General features: G+C 46.1%; 1 protein-coding gene across 11 annotated transcripts in view; it reads right to left on the reverse strand.

Annotated features, from left to right (window-relative positions):
* LOC147112361 (protein eyes shut homolog) overlaps nucleotides 1-24,601 on the reverse strand; it is a 2,879,641-nt gene that overhangs the window by 516,278 nt on the left and 2,338,762 nt on the right. For all 11 annotated transcript variants that reach the window (XM_085996555.1, XM_085996552.1, XM_085996547.1 and 8 more), the window contains one exon: nucleotides 18,579-18,724. In XM_085996555.1, the coding sequence (XP_085852681.1) occupies nucleotides 18,579-18,724 (146 nt within the window). The remainder of the gene's footprint in view (nucleotides 1-18,578; nucleotides 18,725-24,601) is intronic.

Raw genomic sequence — 24,601 nt, forward strand, 5'->3', positions numbered from 1 at the left:
GTTGGCATAACATGTTGGAGCGCCAATGGAATTTAAGGGCACGGGTTCAATCACCCACTCCATTGCCCACTACACTGCTCCAAGAATACATCTCTCCAGGGGGGACGAGCAACTGGGGGATGAGAGTTCACAACAGCTGCTGTTTTCATATCTCCTCTGCAGCGATGATTGTGCATGGACCTCTGGGAACAAAAACCGAGGGAAAGAAGAGGTTGCAGTCCTCACAGGAGAGTTCAGGCCCTCAAACAAAAAGAAAATTTCTCCTTTGATGCTGGTCCTGATTCTGGCTGGGGCAGAGGTCCCCTCGTAAAAAAGGGTAGGTACTGCAGACAATTGTCAGGGCCAGAATTGGCTCCTGGACTAGTTTTGATCGCTCAAGGCGGTGGGGGTTGGCGGGGGGGGGGGCAGTGGGGGGTGCTGCCAGGGGCCATGGTGGGGGAGGGTGCTGCCAGGGGCCATGGGGCGGGGGGGAGTCGGAGAGGAATTTCCCAGATTTTTTTATCTCCCAAATTGGCCTGGTTTTGGGTGGAGTGGAAAGTGCGATGCACAAGGTATCAGAGGGTCTTTTCCTCTCCGTCATTGTTCGTATCAATCCACAGGCCAACAGGTAACGGAGCCCTGGAGGCCAGTTTTGACCCTCCCGCTCTGTGCTGAGCTAGTAGTAGGGACATTGCTGTAGTCTGTGATGTCCCCAGTCTACACGGGCGGTAAATCAATCAGGGATGCGATCGGGGCTCCGACATGTTATGCCAATGTGCCACTAGGCATTCCTACCTCCAAACCTGCTGGAAGAGTCTGCAGGGTGCGGGACTCAGCTGAAGAGAGGACCAAACTGTAGCCCACGATGCCCTACACAGTCAAATAGCCTTGCCGTGCAGCTCCCTCATGGCAAGCGTGCTGAGGTATCAGGCTGCCAACCATGGAACCGTCACCCAGGAGGAGGAGGAGGAGGAGAAATAATAATAAAAATGAATTGGAAGTGATGCCCAAGGTTGACACTGAGATAATAATTTGTCTGCATCTGTAGCTCCACACTCCACTGATAAATGGTGGATGATAAAATCTATTGGCTGCATGTACTAATATAACTGGAGCAGTTTGCAATGGGCAGCATGGCTGCACTCTGTGAACTAGACGCGGCTGATATTTTCGAGTGGGTACTTTGCCTCTCCCAAATCAAACAGGGAAATTAAATTTATTCTGTAAATTTGCAGCCTGGTGTTCCTCACAGTTTATGTATAATTCATCAGCAGAGTAAAGAATCTGGGACTTTGCATGTGTGTAAAGGTGGTTTACGCTTGATTGCCTTGTGTAAAAAGGGGCTTGCAGCCTGCACCAATCTATCCACTATTTATTGGTATGATTTGACCCCTGGCCCTGATCGAGGCGTTATCTTTGGTTCGACAATGGTATCCGAGGGTGTTGAACGTTTCACGGTCAAACTTAAATCGAGCACAGTGAAGTTAAGCTGAGGTTACACTCGTGAGGTGTTCTAAGGTATGGTAGAGTGTCAAACAGTCAGCCCTGCCACATGAGGACTATCAGAAAAGGTTGAACAGGCTGGGGCATTTTTCTCTAGAAAAAAGAAGGCTGAGAGGTGACCTAAAAGAGGTCTTTAATATAATGAAAGGGTTTGATAGGGTAGACACAAGGAAGATGTTTTCACTTGTGGGGTAATTCAAAACTATAGGTCATAATTATAAGATAATCACTAATAAATCCAATAAGGAATTCAGAAGAAACTTCTTTACCAAGAGAGTGGAACTTGCTACCACATGGAGTGGTTTAGGTGAATAGCATAGATACAATGAAGGGGAAGCGAGATAAACACATTTTTAAAATTGTTTTTATTCATTCATGGGATGTGGGTGTCCCTTGCAAGACCAGCATTTATTGCCCATCCCTAATTGCCCTTGAGAAGGTGGTGGTGAGCCGCTTTCTTGAACCGCTGCAGTCCGTGTGGTGAAGGTACTCCCACAGTGCTGTTAAGTAGGGAGCAATGTTCCGGTTAAGCTGCGCTGCCACAGCTGTGCAGCAGCCTGGAGGGCTTGCCAGCATCACAATGGCGAAAACCGCGCATGAACGGAAATTTGAATCAGCCATCCAGCCCCTCAAGGAGGCTGTGCACCCAAAAAAATTAAAGAGAATATTGGTAGGGAATTCAGGGGTTTTGACCCAGCAATGATGAAGGAATGGCAATATATTTCCAAGTCAGGATGGTGTATGACTTGGAGGGGAACTTGGACATGATGGTGTTCCCATGCACCTGCTGCCCTTGTCCTTCTAGCTGGTAGAGGTCACGGGTTTGGGAGATGCTGTCGAAGAAGCCTTGGCGAGTTGCTGCAGTGCATCTTGTAGATGGTACACACTGCAGACATGGTGCGCCAGTGGTGGAGGGAGTGAATGTTTAAGGTGGTGGATGGGGTGTCAATCAAGCGGGCTGCTTTGTCCTGGATGGCATCGAGCTTTTTGAGTGTTGCTGGAGCTGCACTCATCCAGGCAAGTGGAGAGTATTCTGTCACACTCCTGACTTTTGCCTTGTAGATGGTGGAAAGGCTTTGGGGAGTCAGGAGGTGAGTCACTCACCACAGAATACCCAGCCTCTGACCTGCTCTTGTAGCCACATTATTTATAAGAACATAAGACATAGGAGCAGGAGTAGGTCATTTGGCCCCTCCAGCCTGCTCCGCCATTCAATAAGATCATGGCTGATCTGATAAATTTATATGGCTGGTCCAGTTAAGTTTCTGGTCAATGGTGACCCCCAGGATGTTGATGGTGGAGGATTTGATGATGGTAATGCCATTGAATGTCAAGGGGAGGTGGTTAGAATTTCTCTTGTTGGAGATGGTCATTGCCTGGCACTTGTATAGCGTGAATGTTACTTGCCACTTATCAGCCCAAGCCTGAATGTTGTCCGGGTCTTGCTGCATGCGGCACGGACTGCTTCATTATCTGAGGAGTTGCGAATGGAACTGAATATTACAATCATCAGCGAACATCCCCATTTCTGACCTTATGATGAAGGGAAGGTCATTGATGAAGCAGCTGAAGATGGTTGGGCTGAAGACACTGCCCTGAGGAACTCCTGCAGTGATGTCCTGGGACTGAGGTGATTGGCCTCAAACAACACAGCCATCTTTCTTTGTGCTAGGTATGACTCCAGCCAGTGGAGAGTTTTCCCCCGATTCCCATTGACTTCAATTTTACCAGGGCTCCTTGATGCCACATTCGGTCAAGTGCTGACTTGATGTCAAGGACAGTCACTCTCACCTCTCCTCTGGAATTCAGCTTTGTTTAGGCCAAGGCTGTAATGAGGTCTGGTGCTGAGTAGTCCTGTCGGAACTCAAACTGAGCATCAGTGACCAGATTATTGGTGAGTAAGTGTCGCTTGATAGCACTGTCAATGGCCCTTTCCAACACTTTGCTGCTGATTGAGAGTAGGCTGATGGGACAATAATTGGTCAGATTGGAATTGTCCTGATTTTTGTGGACAGGACATATCGGGCAATTTTTCACTTTGTTGGGTAGATGCCAGTGTTGTAGCTGTACTAGAGCAGCTTAGCTGGAGGCACGGCTAGTTTTAGAGCACACGTCTTCAGTATTACAGCCAGGATGTCGGGGTCCAAAGCCTTTGCTGTATCCAGTGTGCTCAGCCGTTTCTTGATATCACATGGATTGAATCGAATTGGCTGAAGACTGGCTTCTGTGATGGTGGGGACCTCAGAAGGAGGCCGAGGTGGATCATCCACTCGGCACTTCTGGCTGAAGATGGTTGCACATGAGGGAGAAAGGAATGTTATGTTGATAGGGTTAGATGAAGTAAGGTGGGAGGAGGCTTGTGTGGAGCATAAACACCAGCATGGGCCAAGTGGGCCTAGTGGCCGTTTCTGTGTTGTAAATTCTATGAATATTTCTTAACTTGTCTTTGAGTCCAGGCAGTGGATTCTGAGGACCACTGAAAGCAGACAAGCCAGCAGTCAGTGGGGTAGATTTTAACTATCAGCATGTTTCTGCAGGAGTCGGTTACTTTCTGAGCCGCTCAGCAACAGCATGAGGTCATGGCAATATTTAACTGCGGATATTATTACCAAGTCGCTGCTTCACTTTGCACCTGGAACAGGTGGGAATTGGTGGCTGGCCTTGCCCATGGGCACCTGCCAGCATGCTGCTAGGTGTGGGATCGGGGGTTCAGGGAGGGATTCACAAGAGGTAATGGAGGGCGGGGGGTTTGGTGGGGGTGGGGGGGGGGGAGAGTCTGGGGCAGGAAAAACCTAAACCTCCCTTGTGGGGCCTGGAAAAACACTTCTGCTCCTCCTTCTCCCACAAAGAGTAAGAAACTTACCTTCACATCCCAATCCTCTTCAGACCTGCTTCAGCCTGGCCAGAAACCCACAGCTTCTGGGAAGTACCTGGGTTCTGTAGCAATCTGCTACAATCTCAAAGCAAAGACTGTGGGGTAGCAATCTTCTACAATCTCAAAGCGAAGACTGTGGAGTAGCAATCTTCTACAATCTCAAAGCGAAGACTGTGGGGTAGCAATCTTCTACAATCTCAAAGCGAAGACTGTGGGGTAGCAATCTTCTACAATCTCAAAGCGAAGACTGTGGGGTAGCAATCTTCTACAATCTCAAAGCGAAGACTGTGGGGTAGCAATCTTCTACAATCTCAAAGCGAAGACTGTGGGGTAGCAATCTTCTACAATCTCAAAGCGAAGACTGTGGGGTAGCAATCTTCTACAATCTCAAAGCGAAGACTGTGGGGTAGCAATCTTCTACAATCTCAAAGCAAAGACTGTGGAGTAGCAATCTTCTACAATCTCAAAGCGAAGACTGTGGGGTAGCAATCTTCTACAATCTCAAAGCGAAGACTGTGGGGTAGCAATCTTCTACAATCTCAAAGCGAAGACTGTGGGGTAGCAATCTTCTACAATCTCAAAGCGAAGACTGTGGGTTCTGAAGCAATCTCCTACCATCTCAAGAGAAAGACTTGGGGTGTGAACCAGTCTTTGACTGAATTTAGCATATTAAACACAGTGGCCAGAATTTTCTTTACCTGGGCGGGTCGGGTCAGGACCCCATCCTTCTTTTCATCGTGCTCCTCAGAGTGGCTTTCCCTTAATGGTGCCTATTAAGGCAGGCCTGTGCGTTACCTGGCCCGGTTAAATGGTGCAGGTCTGATGACATAATTGATTACTTATTTCCAGCCGGGATATTTAAAGGAGCCTTGGCCACATTGCATTTCATGGTTCATCTAGGTGTGTGCTGGATGAACATTTTAGCTTGTGGGTCTTGCTCAGCCTTGCACACATGACTGCACAGAGGCAGAGGGCTGCACCCAGGTTCTCAGATGACTCCCTGCATATGATTGTGAACGGAGTGAGAGCACGCAGGGAGGTCCTCTTCCTTTCTGATGGACGCATGAGACCTCCCCAGGAGACCAAAAGAGCCTGGCTCGAGATAGCAGAGGAGGTCAACAGCAGGGATGTTGTGAGGAGGACCTGGATGCAGTGCTGGAAGCGCTTCAATGATTTCATTAGATCAGGAAAGGTGAGTGCAAAGCCACTCAACTTTATCCTGCTGTGCCTCTCATCACATCCCCATCACTCTGCCTTCCCAACCCTACTCCTGCACATCATTACTCACACCAACATATCTTGCACGTCCACACATCCCTCTCTCTCTATCTACATAATCACATTCCCATCTGACTTATCACCCCTCACACTCACCCTCATCCTAATGCACTCATAACAACACCACACAAGGAGGTAATTTGGCATTGGCACCCCACTCCCTCAGAGTCATCTTCTACAGATTTAACCCATCCATTCCTTACACTCATTCCATTACTCACACTCAAACTTCTCTTCTTTCCCTCCTTGCAGGAGAAGAGAGCTCACAATAACAGGGAGAGTGAGAGAACCGGAGGTGGCCCTCCATCAGTGGCCATGTTGACTCCAGCAGAGGAGGTCGCCCTGGACGTCTCAGGAGTTGCAAAGCAGCTGGCGGTGGGAGATGGAGAGAGGGGGACATCTCAGCAAACTGGTGACAGAATTACATCTCATACAGCCACATGGCAAAAAGCAGTCACTCATATGGGTTTGATGTTAGCAGCCAGTGAATGGTCATCTTGTGCATAATGATATTGTTATCCATTCTTAATATAACATTTCTAAATCATCTCTTTACTCTCCCACAGGTTCATCAAGAGCTCCTCCCCCACTGTCCAGGTGGAAGAGGAAGATGACTACTCAGGTGAGCCTCCAGCCTCTAAGGGTGCACCATAAGCACACCCAGCACCAGCGCAGATACGCAAGCCTCGGGGGCCATCAAGAAAGAGGGCGATCCTGGAGGTGCAGGAAGAAGTGCAGGAGGCTCTGACAGGTTTTGTGACCGCGATGTCTGCAAATGTGCAGAGAATGGAGGAGTTCATCTCCAACATGAGCAGCACCAAACCTGGCGCAGCATGTGCAACCATATGGATGTAATGCATGAAGTTAAGTAAATTTGGCCATGATGAGGCCATCCTTGGCCTCCTGGGCAGCAATGTGCTCGGGTGCTGGTGGCATCTGGACCTCAGGTTCCTCCTGCTCCTCCTCGCCTTCCAGCTGATGCTCCTCCTCCTGCTCTGCTGAAGAGGCTGTGCAGTCAGTGCCTTGCTCCTCATGCAGCGCTAATCCTCTCTGCTGCACTATGTTATGCAGAGCACAGCTGATGCCCTGCGCCCATGGGAAGTCAGCCAGAGCAGCAAAGCCCAGCGCCTGCTCAGTAACATTGGCGTCATCAGTGGTAAAGTTGAAGTAATTGGCTGACTTGTCACACAGGGCAACGGTCACCTGGGTGATGCATCTGTGGGCGACCGACTGCGAGATGTCACAAACGTCTGCTGCAGATCCCTGGAAGGAGCCTGAGGTGAAGAGGTTGAGGGCACTGGTGACTTTGACAGCCACTAGGTCCTCTGGGCTGGAGGACCTGCTCCAGCAATGTACAAATGTCTGTAACGACCTGGTACAATAGCCTGAACCTTCTTTGGCACTGCTGCTCAGTCATGTTGAGGAAGCTCATCCTCTGCCTGTATACCCAGTGTTGGGGGTATCGCCTCTGGCGCGGTGCAGCCCTGCGCTGATGCTCTCTGTCCTGTGCAGCATCAGGTCATTGAGGAGAAGGTTGGTGGTGTTGTTGTTGCTGCTGCTGGTGTGCCTGGTTCTGCTGGTGTTGGGGCTCATCGTGGTCCAATTCTGAGGACCAAAGTGAGACAGTATAAGTGGCACCCATGCTGATGGAAGGGATGACAGGTCAAGTAGAGATTAGAGAAGCAATCTGTCAATGGTGTGATAGGTAGTACCAATGAGGTGACAGTGGGTTCCAAATTTGCAGGAAAGACTGGCAAACTCTAGAGACCTAAATCTGTGCTGAAAATGGACTCAGCAACAGCATTTCCCTTAGGAAAGTAAGCAGGAGTCAGGCGGCAGTATTTATTGTGCTTTCCATGCTCTGTACTTTGATCAATGGCCACTGAACTTCCACCTCAGCTTGACAGACGTGGTTCCTGAGCTGTGTGATTCCCGTGGTCATGCAGTGAAATTGAAAAGGTCTGGTTAAAAAGATAGTTAAAGGTCTGACAACCAGCTGATATTTATCGAAATTGGGTTGCCCGCCTCTGCCATTCATGTCCCTGCCATGCTGGCAAACACACCTGAGTTAAAGGCACGAGGAGGCAGGATGACGGCGGGTTCCCGACTCATTCTGATTTATTTAGACTCTCATTCCCCAATCCCCCACACACACGGACAAATGGAAATTCTGGCCTGCATTTGTCTTTGTCTCTCTCCCTCAATCCTCAAACTCTAGGCTGGCTATTCCTTCTTCTGTATTACTCGTCTCTCTGTTTCTGTCTCTGTGACTGATATGGGGTGTTAAAGGAATCTGATGCTTTGGTGACTGAGATGTCAGTTCAGGTCTCATGATGTGCATTATATCAAGTTCATCTTCTGTGATAAATTTTATGCATGGCAATAGTTTGGCCTGTACTATATATGAAGTAGCAGCGTGTTGTAAATTTAAATTGAAAAAATTAAATTTAAATTAAAAAAATTAAATTTAAATCTCAACACCAACAACAGCCAATCTCCAGACGCCATCCTACAACTCATCCGCTTCATCCTTGACCACAATGTCTTCACCTTCGACAACCAGTTCTTTACCCAAACACACGGAACAGCCATGGGGACAAAATTCGCACCCCAATACGCCAACATCTTCATGCACAAGTTCGAGCAAGACTTCTTCGCTGCACAGGACCTCCAACCAACACTATACACCAGATACATCGACGACATTTTCTTCCTATGGACCCACGGCGAAGAATCACGGAAAAGACTACACGACAACATCAACAAGTTCCATCCCACCATCAAACTCACCATGGACTACTCCTCAGAATTGGTTTCATTCTTGGACACACGAATCTTCATCAAAGACGGACAGCTCAGCACTTCACTCTACCGCAAGCCCACGGACAACTCACGATGCTCCACTTCTCCAGCTTCCACCCTAACCACGTTAAAGAAGCCATCCCCTATGGACAAGCCCTGCAAATACACAGGATCTGCTCAGACGAGGAGGAACGCAATGGACACCTACAGACGCTGAAAGACGCCCTCGTAAGAACGGGATATGACGCTCGACTCGTCGATCGACAGTTCCGATGGGCCACAGCGAAAAATCGCATAGACCTCCTCAGAAGACAAACACGGGACACAACCAACAGAGTACCCTTCATCGTCCAGTACTTCCCCGGAGCGGAGAAACTACGCCATGTTCTCCGCAGCCTTCAACATGTCATCGATGACGACGAACACCTCGCTAAGGCCATCCCCACGCCTCCACTACTCGCCTTCAAACAGCCGCCTAACCTCAAACAGACCATCGTTCGCAGCAAATTACCCAGCTTTCAGGAGAACAGCGACCACGACACCACACAACTCTGCCACGGCAACCTCTGCAAGACATGCCAGATCATCAACACAGACACCATCATCACACGTGAGGACACCACCCACCAGGTACATGGTACATACTCATGTGACTCGGCCAACGTTGTCTACCTCATATGTTGCAGGAAAGGATGCCCCGGAGCATGGTACATCGGCGAGACCATGCAGACACTGCGACAACGGATGAACGGACACCGCGCAACAATCGCCAGGCAGGAGTGTTCCCTCCCAGTCGGGGAACACTTCAGCAGTCAAGGACATTCGGCCTCCGATCTTCGAGTAAGCATTCTCCAAGGCGGCCTTCGAGACACACGACAACGCAAAATCGTCGAGCAGAAACTGATAGCCAAGTTCCGCACTCATGAGGACGGCCTCAACCGGGATCTTGGGTTCATGTCACACTACATGTAACCCCACCTGACGTAGAGTCATCCAGACTTGAGTCATCGTTGGCTTGTTCTCTCTACACAGATGCGGCCGGACCTGCTGTGATTTCCAGCAAAATAATTTAAAACATTTTTTTTATATTGTATTTTGCTTGTTCTTTGTTTTTCATACAGACCCCAGCATCTGCAACATTTGACCCCTTGTGACCCCACCTCATTGTTCTTTGATGTAATGTTTTCCTGACCGACCTGTTTGGACACCATTCACACCTTTGATTGCTGTGATTATCTCTCTGCCGAGGTGTGATAAAGGGCACTTAGAAAGATTACCTGTAATCATCTGGCAGTGTTCTGTGACTATATATGCTGTGTCTATATACATCTCTTCACTTCACCTGATGAAGGAGCAGCACTCCAAAAGCTTGTGATTTCAAATAAAGCTGTTGGACTATAACCTGGTGTTGTGTGACTTCTCACATAAATTTAAATTGTATTAGTAAACTCTAAGTAAAGCAGAACCTATTGAAACAGGCTTGCTTATGGGCATTGTGGAGCTTAGATTCGTCTAAGTGAATCTGAATGGTTTACAGCTTGATCCGGACTGTAACTCAAACACCTGCTTTTCTGGTGTCTCAATACACTGCTGTTACTCATAGCAGCAGTGTGTCCAGTACCCCACCTGACCTAAAGGAGGGAAAGGCCTGCCTGGTGTGAGTGAGGTTGTGGAGAGAGTTGCGAATCACTGCCATATTTCACATGCATGCATCGGTATCATGACCTGTACCATCCAGCAAGACACTTCAGCAAGATAATAACGTCCTTAAATGCTGCTCAAAATGGGCCCCTCCTTATGGCTCAGTTGGTAAAATGACTGGTCCATAATCATACTGAGTTTCAGAAAGTTAAAAGTCCCAGAGGTAACTCCCAATCAGAGCTGAGGTAGCTGATCTCAGTGCGACTTGCAGCAGCGCATGACAGCTGGCTTGACGTGGTGAGGTTGGGGGGGGAGGGGTGGAAGTAATAAGCCAGGGCTCCCGTTTCTAATTACTAACCAATGGCTCCATCTGCAATCTTGTGTGCGGTCAATGGATAAAGAGGGGATCACCTCAGCTCAGGCGAGCCCACAGTCAAGTGACCTACCAACATTTACTGATTGGACTCATACATAGAAAGCTATCCCTCAGGTGAGGCTCCCATGGGCCAAAGAGCCAGTGCTTTCAGCAGAGGAGGGGAGAATATGGGAGGGGGGCAAACATATATTAATTGGAGATTCTGGTGGCAGGACAATACCAATCCACGTATCTCAAAGCACCGTCGGTATCAGCTGTGGCTCAGTGGGTAACACTCTCGCCTCTGAGTCATGAAGGTCATGGGTTCAGGTCCCACTCCAAAGACTTGATCACAGAATCCAGGCTGACATTCCCAGTGCAGTACCAAGGAAGTGCTACACTGTCGGAGGTGCCATCTTTCAGATGAGATGTTAATCCGAGGTCCCGTCTGCCCTCACAGGTGAACGTAAAAGTTTCCATGGCAATATTTCAAAGTAGAGCAGGGGAGCTCTCCCCCAGTGTCCTGGCCCACATCACTAAAACTGATTATCTGGTCATTATCTCATTGCTGTTTGTGGAACCTTGCTGTCTGCAAGTTGGCTGCTGTGTTTCCTAAATTACAACGGTGACTACACTTCAAATGTACTTCATTGACTGTAAAGCACTTTGGGATGTCCTGAGGTCATGAAAGGTGCTACATAAATGTAGTTTATTGCTTTTAGCTTAGAGACAATTTTAGAGAACCCATCATAAACTGTACTTCTTGCCCAGTATCAGATAAAACTTTTGGCTTATGTGCCCTTAAAAATGTCAATTTACAGATATTGAGATGTAAGTAGATTTTGCAGAATCATAGATAATCAAATTAAAAATAAAAGACTTGCTTGACCTAATTTGTTATTGATTTGTTTGGAGACAGCGATGTACATTGAACAGTCACAGCACAGAGCTCGAGGTGCCTGAAGTCTATGTTAGGTCAGCATTTATTTACAACCTGTAATTTTATAAATTACTTCTAAATTGCAGAATAAAGCTGGGAGAGCTTCCAGTGGTGTGTGCTTGAATAAGTGAGGGTCCTAATAAAGATTTAATGGCCCTGAAATTAGGATCGGGGGCTTGCCGCGCGTGCAAGCCCCCGATCTGCACTCACCCTGCGCGCTGACATCTGAAGCCCGGGCCTGCTTGCATTTCCTCTCACAGGCCCGGTTCAGATGTCAGCGCGCAGTGCTTACCTGATCCAGCGGCGTAGTTAGTGCGATGTGCCGGCTGGGATCAGGTGAGCACTGTACAACCAATCAGGGGAGGGGAAGGTTCATTCATGAGTTTGAGAGTAATAGCTGTCAAACTCATGAAAACTACGGGGGCCCAAAACACTATTTAAACTTTAAATAAAAATTTAAAAAACACCCCAATCATTAAATTAAGTATAAATAAGTTTAAAAAAATAATTTAAACAATAATTTTTTTTTTTGAAAAAAATAAATTTTTAATAAAAGGGGTCTAAAACTAAACTTACCTTATTGTAGATTCTTTAAAATAATAAACCTGTGGAAAAAAAATTCTAAATTGCACTAAAACACCACTTACCTGTAAAAATAAATACTTACGTGTGCTTTTTACAAGCGTAAAGACCGGAGGCCTTTACACATGCACAAATCCCCCAAAATAGAGGAAATCCAAGACGCATGCGCCGCCCCCTACAGCGCATGCGCTAGCCTCTTCACCTCTTGGGTTAGAGGAGAGGAAATGCCGGTTTTCAGCGCATGCGCTGTGCATGCTGAAAACCGGCATTTCCTCCGGCCAGACGCGTGAGTACCCCTTCTGCACTCACGCGTTTGGGGAGGAATTACTGCCCCAATATGTTCTCCCTTTTCAAAAAGTTAGGTAAAGGCCACTGCACCGACATGCACTGCTGCCCAACAAGCTTAAGAGGAATTGCTTAAGGCTTATTGTGTGGATGTATCTCTATTCATCTTACAAATAAAAACAAGAGCATCCTCTTAAAAATATCATGCTCAAACGTGCATACACACACGCACAAACGTGCACACAAAATGTAATTGTGCACACGTGCGCACACACAATAAACACGCACAAACAGGCATGAACAAACACTAATACAAATCACATACACATGCACAAACACAAAAATGTGTATGCGTGTGCACACAAACGCACACACACACACACAAACAAACATGCACAAACACACGAACACACATTCACAGAGCCGCACATTCAAGGATGTCTGCCATCTACTTGCACATTATAAACACTAGAAATTGGATCACGCTGCATCCGTTTTATAGGCGTTAAATAGGCGCCGACAGATCCAATATGGCATGCAGCGTGCATGCGCTCATTTTGTGCCGGAAGTGCACCACCCATCATATTGGTTGAGACTCCTCCGTAGGTGTCATGGGGGCGTGCCTGAAACAGGCATTGTGCTCCTTTGCATATGCAAATTGGCAGCCTTACATCTGTTATAGGCCCTCTTTGCAAAATTCGATTGCGAATGATCGCAGCATGCGCCATGTGTGCTGCAGTCAGTTTCTTCAGGTGCTTAGCAGCCAATTCGCATCAGGCACTGTCAATTTACAGCATGTCTTGTTTTACGTCAGATTTCCAGCATTAACACTTCTTTTATGCAACTGTTAATACGATGCTTGTCATCTGTAGCCCTGATGAATGTTGGTTGTCGCTGTATTATAGGATGCTGAGGCCTGTTCTGCACTAGAGTCTACACAACTACTGTATACTGCTTTGATGGTTGTTTAGGAAAAAGAAAAAAGACTTGCATTTATATAGTGCCTTTCACAACCAACGGATGTCTCAAAGCACTTTACAGCCAATTAAGTACTTTTGAGGTGTAGTCACTGTTGTAACAAGCTCCCACAAACAGCAATACAGGAAACTTTGGTTTATCCGGAGGTTATATGTCCGGAAACCTCGATCTACCGGCAGAAATCAGGAGCCGTTTTGTTAGGTTTTTTTTCTTCTCGTGGCTTTTTTTTCAACAGTCAGGCTCTGCAAAATCTCTCTGAAGCTGTTGCTAAGCTACAGAGACGCTTCCAAGGTACCGCCGACTGTTTAGAAGCTGTTGCTAAGCAACAGCATTTGTTGCCAGATATGGAGCTGCAAATCTTCGTATGCTTCAACATTAACGCTGGTATGTCCGGCAGTTTTGATAGATCGGCAACAGCTCGGTTCTGTCGGTGCCAGATATCACAAAGTTTCCTGTATGATAATGACCAGATAATCTGTTTTAGTGATGTTGATTGAGGGATAAATATTGGCTAGGACACTGGGGATAAGTCCCCTGCTCTTCTTTGAAATAGTGCCATGGGATCTTTTATGTCCACTTGAGAGCAGACGGGGCCTTGGTTTAACGTCTCATCCGAAGGACGGCACCTCTGACAGGGTAGCACTCCCTCAGTACTGCACTGGAGTGTCAACCTAGATTTGTGTGCTCAAGTCCCTGGAGTGGGACTATGAACCCACAACCTTCTGACTCAGAGGTGAGTGTGCTACCCACTGAGCCATGGCTGACACTCTTTGATAGGGTAGATATAGAGAGGGTGTTTCCATTTGTAGAATTTTCTTTAGTGTCCCTATGATTTTCTTCTTCTGGGCGTTGCCCACAGCAGATTAGTCTTTATTTCCCGGAGACTCCAGCACAATCCTGACAGGTTGGCAACCCTAGTTTTGTACCTCGACCAATGTGACTACATTGAAGTCAATGGGGAATTAAACTGGGTGGGGTGTGAAATAGGCGGTCGACCCGAACCCTTCCATGTCTCCCGCTGGACGGGATAGATCAAACTAACAGTCCTCTGTCTGCCTCTGCACTTCCTCAACCATTTGACATTGCTCTCCTTTATAGCGGACCAACACCTTTTCTCAGGGTGTTGGCACCCAATGACACGAACCTTTCCCCTTTGGCATTGCTGTGTGCCGGGGTGCTGAATATATATTTAAAATAGCTGAGCTCACATCACGGTGTGAGGTCAGGCTTCATGCCCAAAAGCTTGCCATGGCACAGGAAAGGAAGACTTGCATTTATATAGCACCTTTCATGGTCTCAGGAGGTCCCAAAGCGCTTTTCAGCCAATGATGTACTTTTTTAAAGTGTAGTCCCTGGGAAATGCAGCAGTCAATTTGCACACAGCAAGCTCCCACAAACAGCAACGTGATAGGCCTCCATGGCACCATTAATTTAAATAAGTTGCTTTCACCAAATTGACCATTGTTTCCCCAAGACCGTATCAGAAATAATATAAGACAGAGGCCATTAATTTTTTTTTAAGTGGTTTGTCAAACAGACAATAAAATGGTACTTAAAAAAAAAATACCATCTGAGTACAGACTATCCTGTTTATAGTTTGGAAATACAGCCCCTCACCATGTATAGCGGTGTATAGTTGGTGTGAACTGTAAGGTTCGAAAATTTCTGCACAACCCCAGAACAGAAGGAAAGTCATTTTAAAAATGATTTTGGAACATTACAGAAGAAATCTGTAAAAGGGATAAAAGTATGGTTGGGCTAAACAGAAGAATTTCAAAGAGTTAAATTACACATTTTTTGTCCAAGTGTAAGAAGGAAGAGATTTTGGACTGTTTTAAGGAGTTATTGGGCAAAAGGGATTTAAAATAAAAATCCCAGGAAGTTTGGCTGGTTTAAAAGACATGTTCAGGCTTGCAAAAGGCTGGAACAATGGGGAGGCGGAGTGGGCCCCCGAGGTTTGGATATTGGACTGTCTAAGGAATGTCCAGGGCCGCCCCAGCTTTACATAAGGACAATGAAGCCTGTTTTCCCGCCGAGAATTCGCAGAACCAGGTATCGAATAAACAGGACATGTCCCCAGGAATACAAAGGAAGGAACATTAGCCCTACAGGTTACCACAAACAAACCACAGTCCAAAGTCAATTAAAGAGATTGACAAACATTTTGCATTTTTAAAACTGGTTTCAAGGCAATCCCGAAACCAGTTAAAGGCCAATTAAGTTTGGATGGGCCATCCCCGAAGCTCGTTAAAGTTTTAAAAGACATTAAAAATAACGAGCCTGCCAAATTTAACAAAGAAACCCGAGATTTGGCGGTTAGATAAGCCAGGCCCCAAATTAGTATAATTGAGGCCTGCCTTTTCAGTTCAAGCAGCACAAGTCGGTCAGTCAGCTCGTCAGAAGGTCAGCGAGAGCACAGTACAGCTCAAGAGAAAGATCATCATCAGAGACTCGAAGGAAGAAAGAAGAAACAGAGATCGCGGTAACCAAAGGCCTACAGAAACCAACAACCGCCAATATTACCACCAACCAGGTAACATTGGGCCACCGCGTCCAACAAGAAACCAACCGCCGAAAACTCACGAACCAAAGACTTGTTTCCACTCTACAGGCTAGTCTGACTTACCCCTGGGTAAGATTTGTACACAAAAGACCCTAAAACTAGCCCTAACCAAAGAAAATTGGGTACTTACTCGATAGATCCAACAGCGCGACTAACCGCATCTGCGGACAAACCCAAACTGAAGACCCAACGCAGGTGCAGTCTTCTACCACGTCCGAGGTACGGCAGGCCCCAACCACCACAACTAAAGAGAACCCGAAATCGCGAACCTCTACATCTGTCAAGAAAGTCGTTTTGGTGAGCATTTCCTGGTCCTCTGGATTCCAGCCTAGTTAGTGTAGTGGGGTTGGGAGGGTAAGGGTTTTTGTGTATTGCAATTCTCACTCGCTTATTTCCGAGTGTTCCCCACCCTTTTAAAGTATAAGTTTTATTGTATTACATATTTTCCTGTCTCAAAATAAAGATCTGAATTCTTTTGTCTAACCCAGGTGTTTGTTGCAAGTTTATTACAACCCCCAAATAAATCTAAAGTCTAGAACAAAAGGGAGTGGGAGCGATTCGAACCACTCAAAGGAGTCAGAGGTGAAGCTGACAAATGACCACCCACACCACCACCCCTTACAGAACGCAATTTGCCCGCTATATGCGGTGGGCGGTAAAACCAAAACGTGAGGTAACTGACATATTTTAAAAAGCGGGAAATATCACTTAGCAACTACCTCTAAATGTTAGCAGTTACATCCAGATTCTCTTCACTGAGGTAATTGCACTTTAACAAAGTGCAAACAGCTGATTGAAACTGTTGGAAAACCAGACTTTGGCTGAAGCCAGCTGAGCTTTTTAAATGGATAAGTACATATTGAACTCCCTGAAATGGTTGGCAAGCTTAATACCTTATAATTGGTGCCTTTGTAATTGACTCCTAGCGCTATTTGCCCAAGATAGGTGGCTGCTTGTGATAAACGTGGATGGTCTAAGTGGTGGAGATTGTATGCGTTTTAACATATATCTGACGCAGCTCTTTCTCTAATTAGGCGATGTCTAACATGTAGTTAGAAAAATGAAGGGTTCTTCTTGTTCATATTATCCTGTGAATATGTTACATATGTTACAAGAAAGAAAGAAAGAAAGAAAGACCCATTGATTAAAATGCATATATATGCATCTGTTTTGATTTAACGTGCTGCCTCAGGGCAAATTGGCAGCAACAACAATAATAAAGCAACACAGCTCTTATTATCTGGTACATATTTTATAGCAAACAGTAATAACTGACATATTGATTTGAATGTCTGTGTCTTCTTCATTATTCAAACTTGTGATTGCTGAAGTCACAGCGAATGAGTACATTTTCCATTCCTTTAAAGCGGTGACACAAACCCAATATAAATGGCTGCTCTGGGCATATATCATTCCACACACCTTCTAATTGTCTCATCAAGACATCTTTGCAAAAGGGCTTCACGAGATGTGTTGCCAATGAATTACTTTTAACTGGAAGAATTATTAGCACGGGAACAGCACCATATTTCAGCGAATTGGAAATGGATGGCTTCCCTAATATCGGCCTCCCTATTGGTAAATAAACGAGGGCATTCTGTATCCAATTGCTTCAACACTTTCTGCAGCATGTCACACAGGGAGCACAAAAATACACCATCGAATGACACAAGTGATATCACCTTCCAGCAGAGAGCAGTGGGTGCCCAACAATGAGAGCTGCTGACAAAGCACACCACTTCGCAAACCTGCCAGTGTCATTGTATGTGGAAACAATTCATCTAAACATTCCCGATATGTGCAGAAAATCAAAGACCTTCAGCCAGAGAAAATATCAATACATGTATTCCCTTTTGGACTAAAACCAAAAAAGATTGCAAGATTTCTGTCCCGAATGAAAATTATTCCCAGCACAGTTTTGCCTAATATTTCAGAAAGCTGCTGGAAGAACATTGCAGTTGTACATTCCCTGGGTAGGTGCTCTGTGGAGGAGTTACTATTCTCAGCAGAGCTTCAGGGAATAGAGAGTAATGATTCGCAACATACTGAGCATTTGCCTAATATGGAAGTTGCTATGCTGGGATTTGGAGCGTCTATGTCATAATCTCCAAAGGCCATTATTCTGTAGAGATTTGTTCTTCTTCAACACTATTAAGGCTGAATTTGTAATGCAGAGTGTAAGAGGAAGGAAAATCATTTTGACGAGAGCCTGAATGAATAATGCAGCAACAGACCACAATTCTTATATTAAAAATAATCTCTAAACAACTTGAATTTTTTTAATCAACCACAACAATTTCCATTTATATAGCACCTTTAACGTAGTGAAACATCCTAAGGTGCTTCTCAGGAGTATTATCAAACAAAATTTGATATCGAGCTACATAAGGAGATATTAGGGCAGGCGACCAAAAGCTTGGTCAAAGATGTAGGTTTTAAGGAGCATCTTAAAGGAGGGGAGAGAGGTAGAGATGGAGGCTTAGGGAGGGAATTCCAGAGCTTTGGGTCCAGGCAGCCGAAGGCATGGCTGCCAATGGTGGAGCGATTAAAATCAGGGATGCTCAGGAGGCCGGAATTAGAGGAGCGCGGATATCTCAGAGGTTTGTAGGTTACAGAGATAAGAAGGGGCGAGGATATGGAGGGATTTTAAAACAAGGAATCAGATGGGTTTGGCTGTCATAAATTGCATGTCTGTATGTTTCCCTAAGCATGGTGTTTCAGTTGCATCATCCTGTAACAGAAGAGATAGGTTGCAAAGTGTATATGTTGCATTGACATTCAGAGAGCATTCCTATACCTGTGAATCCATGGGGACAGAGACAATGGTAGCCTCCAGGCACATTGTAGCAGCTGCCATTGTGCAGACAAGGTAGAAGCTCGCACTCATTCACATCCAGCTCGCACAAAGCCCCGTAGTATCCCACTGCACAATTACACTGGAACCTGAGTGAGAGATACACACATGCGTACACAAATTAAATCAATAACCGTGATAAAACACCTTGCATGTTATCCATCTGTCTCACTATTGATTCTGGTCCTGCTTCTATTCAGGTACTGAGGTAGTGTGACTGTCTGATGCTGCTAATTTTTGTTGGGACTATCTTTGGCGTATTGCCAGTGTAAAACTTGATTTGTTTCAGACACTGCTTGCTTTTCTACACAGGCTGTGTTGGATACCAAGTGAAAATCAATTACACACACGCAGAGGCTACAGCTTTAGAGAGGAGCATTACAGAGTGACATTGGACTCTGTGAGCCCTAAAGGTTACGTCTCAATTGAAGTTATGTTCCATATCAAACTGCTCCCTTGTTGCTAAGCCCTGGTTGCACTGGTAGACTCTGAGTATGAGCTACATCTGTTATAAATGCAGTGATCTTAAAAGAATTATAGCTTTTCCAGCAAAATTGTTTTACAAAACAATAGTAATATTTAATGGGGGGTTTTCTCTGTTCCCAATACACATATGTGAAAGTCTTCATAGAAGGTACATTGGGAGATTACACTGATATACGGGTGTTGTTGGTATGGATGTGCCTGTGGTGGATACAACACACTGGGAATCAAGATAATATGGTGATGATTCCTGAGCTCAGTGGTAGCACTCTCGCCTGAGTCAGATGGTTGTGGGTTCAAGTCCCATAGGTGAAACAGCAATTTACTTGTACTTCTTGTAATTTAGTACTGTATTCACTGCTCACGATGTGGTCTCCTCTACATTGGGGAGACCAAATGCAGATTGGGTGACCGCTTTGTGGAACAGCTCCGTTCAGTCCGTAAGGGTGACCCCGAGCTTCCGGTCGCTTGTCACTTTAATTCTCCGCTCCACTCCCACTCTGACCTCTCTATCCTCAGCCTCTTACACTGCTCCAACAAAGCTCAACTTAAGCTTGAGGAACAACACTTCATCTTTCGATTAGGCACTTTTCAGCCTTCTGGACTCAACATCGAATTCAACAATTTCAGACCATAAGCCTTTTTCAGATGGCAGATGTTGATGATTCTGCTACTCCCATTTACACCTCTTCTAGACCCACCTTTTGTTTCTTTACTTGTACCATTACCATCTCCTTTTGCTTTGTACAATCATACCTTTTGTCTTTTAATCGCTCCTGCCTTCCACCCTATCACAGACCTTCCCTTTTGTTCTTTCCTCTCCTCCCCCCTCTCCCTGCCCCTGCACTTGCTTAAAACCTGTTACATCTCTAACTTTTTCCAGTTCTGACGAAAGGTCACCAACCTGAAACGTTAACTCTGTTTCTCTCTCCACAGATGCTGCTTGACCTACTGAGTATTTCCAGGAGAGAGTACAGCGAAGATTCACCAGGCTGATACCTGGGATGGCAGGAATGACGTATGAGGAGAGATTGGGTCAATTGGGCTTATACTCGCTGGAGTTTAGAAGAATGAGAGAGGATCTCATTGAAACTTATAAAATTCTAACAGGACTAGACACACTAGATGCAGGAAGGATGTTCCCGATGGCGGGGGAGTCCAGAACCAGGGGTCACAGTCTAAGGATAAGGGGTAAGCCATTTAGGACAGAGATGAGGAGGAATTTCTTCACCCAGAGAGTGGTGAACCTGTGGAATTCTCTGCCACAGAAGGCAGTCGAGGCCAATTCATTAAATATATTCAAGAAGGAGTTGGATATATTTCTTAAGGCTAAAGGGATCAAGGGATATGGGGAGAAGGCAGGGACAGGGTACTGAATTTGGATGATCAGCCATGATCTAATTGAATGGCGGAGCAGGCTCGAGGGGCCGAATGGCCTACTCCTGCTCCTATCCTATCTTCTATGTTTCTGTTTTTATTTCAGATTTCCAGCATCCGCAGTATCTTGCTTTTGTAGGAGTCTTGTAGAGTTGGTTAGCTGGCCTTTAGGAGTCTTTAGCAGGGAAAAGTTGTTATCCTGAGTTGGCCCTTTTACCTTCTTGGACAGGAGGACTGATTAGGGTGTGTTGTGGGGATAGAGGAGAGTCTATTCCCCCTGACAATGGGAAATGGCTCAGGCTGTTTGGTACATCCACAGCAGCAGATGGAGCCTGTACATTCCTCTCGTATCTCCAACAGATGTTTCCCTCATGCATTTTTGCAAGATGAAAAAATAGGTAAATAGTATTTGCATCTTAAAGGTGTATGAAGGGTGATGAATTATTACACTGCCTTCTGTAAATAAGACTCGAGGGACTTTCTGCACATTAGGAATATTGAACAATAATAATTCACCATCCATTAGATGAAAGCACTGCAAAAATGTTTTGTCATTGCGACTTCTCAGAATAAACAAAGGTAAATGGTTATTTTTTTAAATTGTGCCTTTTAAATCATTGCAGTCCTTGGGCAGTAGAGCTGAGGCACTTTCTAGGCTTATACTAGAAGGATGTCTACACCTGAGGAACTATGCCCCGACCTGAGTTAGCACCCCTCTTGATGGGGTGGGGGGGGGGGCACGTGGAGAGAATTTAAGAGGAGAGAAAATTGAAAGGTTAAACCATAAAATCATTCAAAGCCATATTAGCCATGGTAAGAAGAGACAGAAAATGAGCATACATTTTATTGCAGACGAGTTTTGGAATCAGTGTTAAGTGAGACGGATATGAAACAATTTGAACTAAAACTCTTATTTCCCTCTTATAGTAAACCCAAAAGTTAAGCAAAAAAACCCCTCAAATATATTTTATTTGGTTCCTTTCAATTCTTAGGGCTATTTCTGTTTAAACACTGAGTACTGATAATATCAGCTAGGAGGAGCTGCTGAGCTTATTAACGTAGAAGGGTTGAATTAATGCCCACAGCTGGTAATGCAGGAGCGATTCTTCTTCTCCTGCACTCTCCACGGGGAAGCCACACTCACAGGGATGTGTGGGTCGGAGACAGGGCTACGACATGCTAACCCCCTAAGTCTCTGACCAGCACTCCCCAGGAGCATAGCTCCACCCGCTGGGAGTGCAGAGATCACAGAATCAGCCCTTACAGGTTTGCTGCAGTGAAACAGATTAGTATTCTGGCCTGGATATTCCCACTGGTTTCAGCAGTTGAGCAGGTTTAGTGGTAGTGGTAACCTTGCTTTTATTTGGAGGAACAGTGTTAAATCTGTCACGAGCGGTGCAATTTAAAACTGACAATAGCCTGTTTGCCACTATCCCACCAGTTAATTATAGTTCATTGAGTCTGGCAATAGTCATTGCCATTAATGTATTGAAGCCATTGCAATGTATTGACTGAATTTTTCCCTGCTGATGGTATTCACACCAGTTTCACTATTCCCTAAATGTGATTGTGGATTCCCAGTAGGGGACAGTGCTGAGGGAGTAGCTTGGAAAATCTCAAGCATGCAGCCCTTGATTTTATGCCTATTGAAAATTCAACAGATGGAGACTCGGGACAAAGGGACATAGGAATTGCTGGATGTAAAAAGACCAAGGTCTATCTAGTTTGCTTTCTACCATCACATCATACAATGATGGAGTTGTTGACTAATTATAGCAATCAATCTCTATCAATGAGTGCACAACAGACTCAGACATGAGTCAAGGAAAACCCCAGTGGTGGAGAGCTTTGGGAACCATGGGGGAAAAATTTGGTTGATTTGCACCTCCTGTTAGCACCCTGCGCTAACGGGGCACAAAGCAACTAGCGCCTGGGCGTGGCGCCGCTAACACCTCCCGCGAAATTCAGCGGGAGTTGTTAGCAGCGGCGGTAACCGTTAGAGCCCCCCGGTGCTGCGCCGCCGGCGATGATGTCATCGCCATGCGCAGCACCCCACTCGCGCCCCGGCTGCGATCTTCGGTAGTGCCCCCTGACTTACCGCCGGATGCTATGTCCGGCGGGGTCAGGGGGGCCTACCTGCGGCCGGGGCGGCGACAATTAAATGGAAGGTGCCGGATGGCCATTTTTGTTGCTGGCTGCCTGCCAGCACCTGCCCGCTTTGCCGTCCCCGGCCATCTGCGCAGCCCCCCCCGTGGAGTGCCGGCTGAGCTCCGTGAGCCCGGCACTTCCCTTGAGTGCCGGGCTCTTTTGCTGCCACTCTGATCCTTGGTGGCCTAGCTGGGCCCCAGGTCACGCTGCGCAAAGCTCCTCCCCTTTAATAAGGGGAGGAAGGCCTGCAGTACTGCGGCGCAGTAGCGCCCTGACCCCTCCTGGGGCGCTACTGCGCCGCGGTACTGCAGGCCTTCCTCCCCTTATTATCATCTTGGGGTGCTACCGGTGAACTTCGGGTGCGGGGGCGCTAACTTTTTCAAGTTAAGACCCATTTTTTCCCCCCATAGGTCCAAAGTTATCTTTCATATACTCCCTGTGCATGCAGCTCCCTGCAGGGAGCAACGGTTCCAGAATCAGCCTGTATAAGAATGCCTCAAGGACAATCTTTGATGCAGGACCAGCTCCACAGCGGAGAAGGAGGAGGAGGAAGCGGGTCCGTTCACCAGGCCTGCTGAGTCACATTTAATTCCAGTTATTTCTTGTTTCTTAATGTTCCAAAAGACTTACACTTGTCTTGGTCCCATTAACTGGGCAGGGTTTTCAATCTGCCTCAGTGACTTTCAGGAAACAATCGCCCTTTGCCGGGAGTGGGTCAGAAAACCCACTCAAGCGCGTAAATGGGTGTTTACGACACACTTTCGGCAGTTACAATGGCCCAGTTCTCAGGAAATTCTATAAATGTGTCTTCACTATTGTTGAGTCTGCTCATGGACATTTACGGTTATCCCTGTTAAGTCTGTGTGTTATATTGAGAATTACTACACAGGCCACAAGAGTAAACTTTAACAGGTCTTTACTAGTCGAAGGTCAGGGCGGAACTGCCCAATAAATCATCACACAGCACTTATATACCGGTGTGGTCACCACCGGTATTACAGTATACAGCAGCCAAGATAAAGTAGTGCAACTCTTAAAATAGTTCTCTTAAAGGTGGAACGGTTCTCTTAAAGGTGGAACAGTTACATACACTACAATCCTCCCTTTTTAGCTTAACAGTATATATTTCCCATTAAACATAACATCATAACATATATACACAACTTCATGTAAAAACAGTTCACAGATTCAGTCTCTGAGGCGGCGCCTCCTGCACCTCCTGACTCGGCCCGGATAGCGCCTCGGTGGTGTAGTAGTTTTCGGTGGTGTAGTAGGTTTTCATTGCTGGGGTGACTTATCTAATAGTCCTTCACTGGACTTAACAGCTTGAATTTTCGTAACTTCAGAACCAGCATTGTTGACTTCTAAAGGCTCGAGTACCTTGGGAAGTTTTTCTGCTTCCAGACTGATTTGGCTCAGTTCGGAGGGACCACGTGCGTGACCTGGTAGGGGTGATAATGGTTCAGATGAGTCATCATCTTCATCATCATGGGACAACTCACATAAATATACTAGATTGCTGTCCTCCTCAGTATCTACGTCCTCCAAATGTTTTATTATTTCTATTTTTGGAGCTTCAACTGTGAGTGTGGCTGTGGTCTGTGCATTACTTGATTTGCAGCTATATTCACCAGAGTCTTTGGGTGTGAGATTTGTAATGGTAAGTTCTATCACATTCTTATTTTGTATAAATTTGTATCGGTCAGAAGATTCGATTAAGCTCTGGTCTTTGTACCATCTGACCATCTTGGAAGTAGGTGTAAACTCACAGCTCAAAGTAGCAGAATGCTTCTCTTCCACTGTAATGTTCTGTAGTTCTTTGACTACCTTTGACGGAGGCTCTTTAATAGTCAGCCTCGCCTCAGATTTTGATTTCCCTGCGATAAACTGCAGCAAGCCGGTCATCTTACAAGTTGTTTTTTTTCAGAGTGAGACGATGAATAGTGCCACGATGCTCA

The sequence above is a fragment of the Somniosus microcephalus genome, chromosome 9, assembly GCF_052327205.1.
Source record: "Somniosus microcephalus isolate GS21.2 chromosome 9, FLI_Smic_1.0, whole genome shotgun sequence".
Classification (NCBI taxonomy): Eukaryota; Metazoa; Chordata; class Chondrichthyes; order Squaliformes; family Somniosidae; genus Somniosus; species Somniosus microcephalus.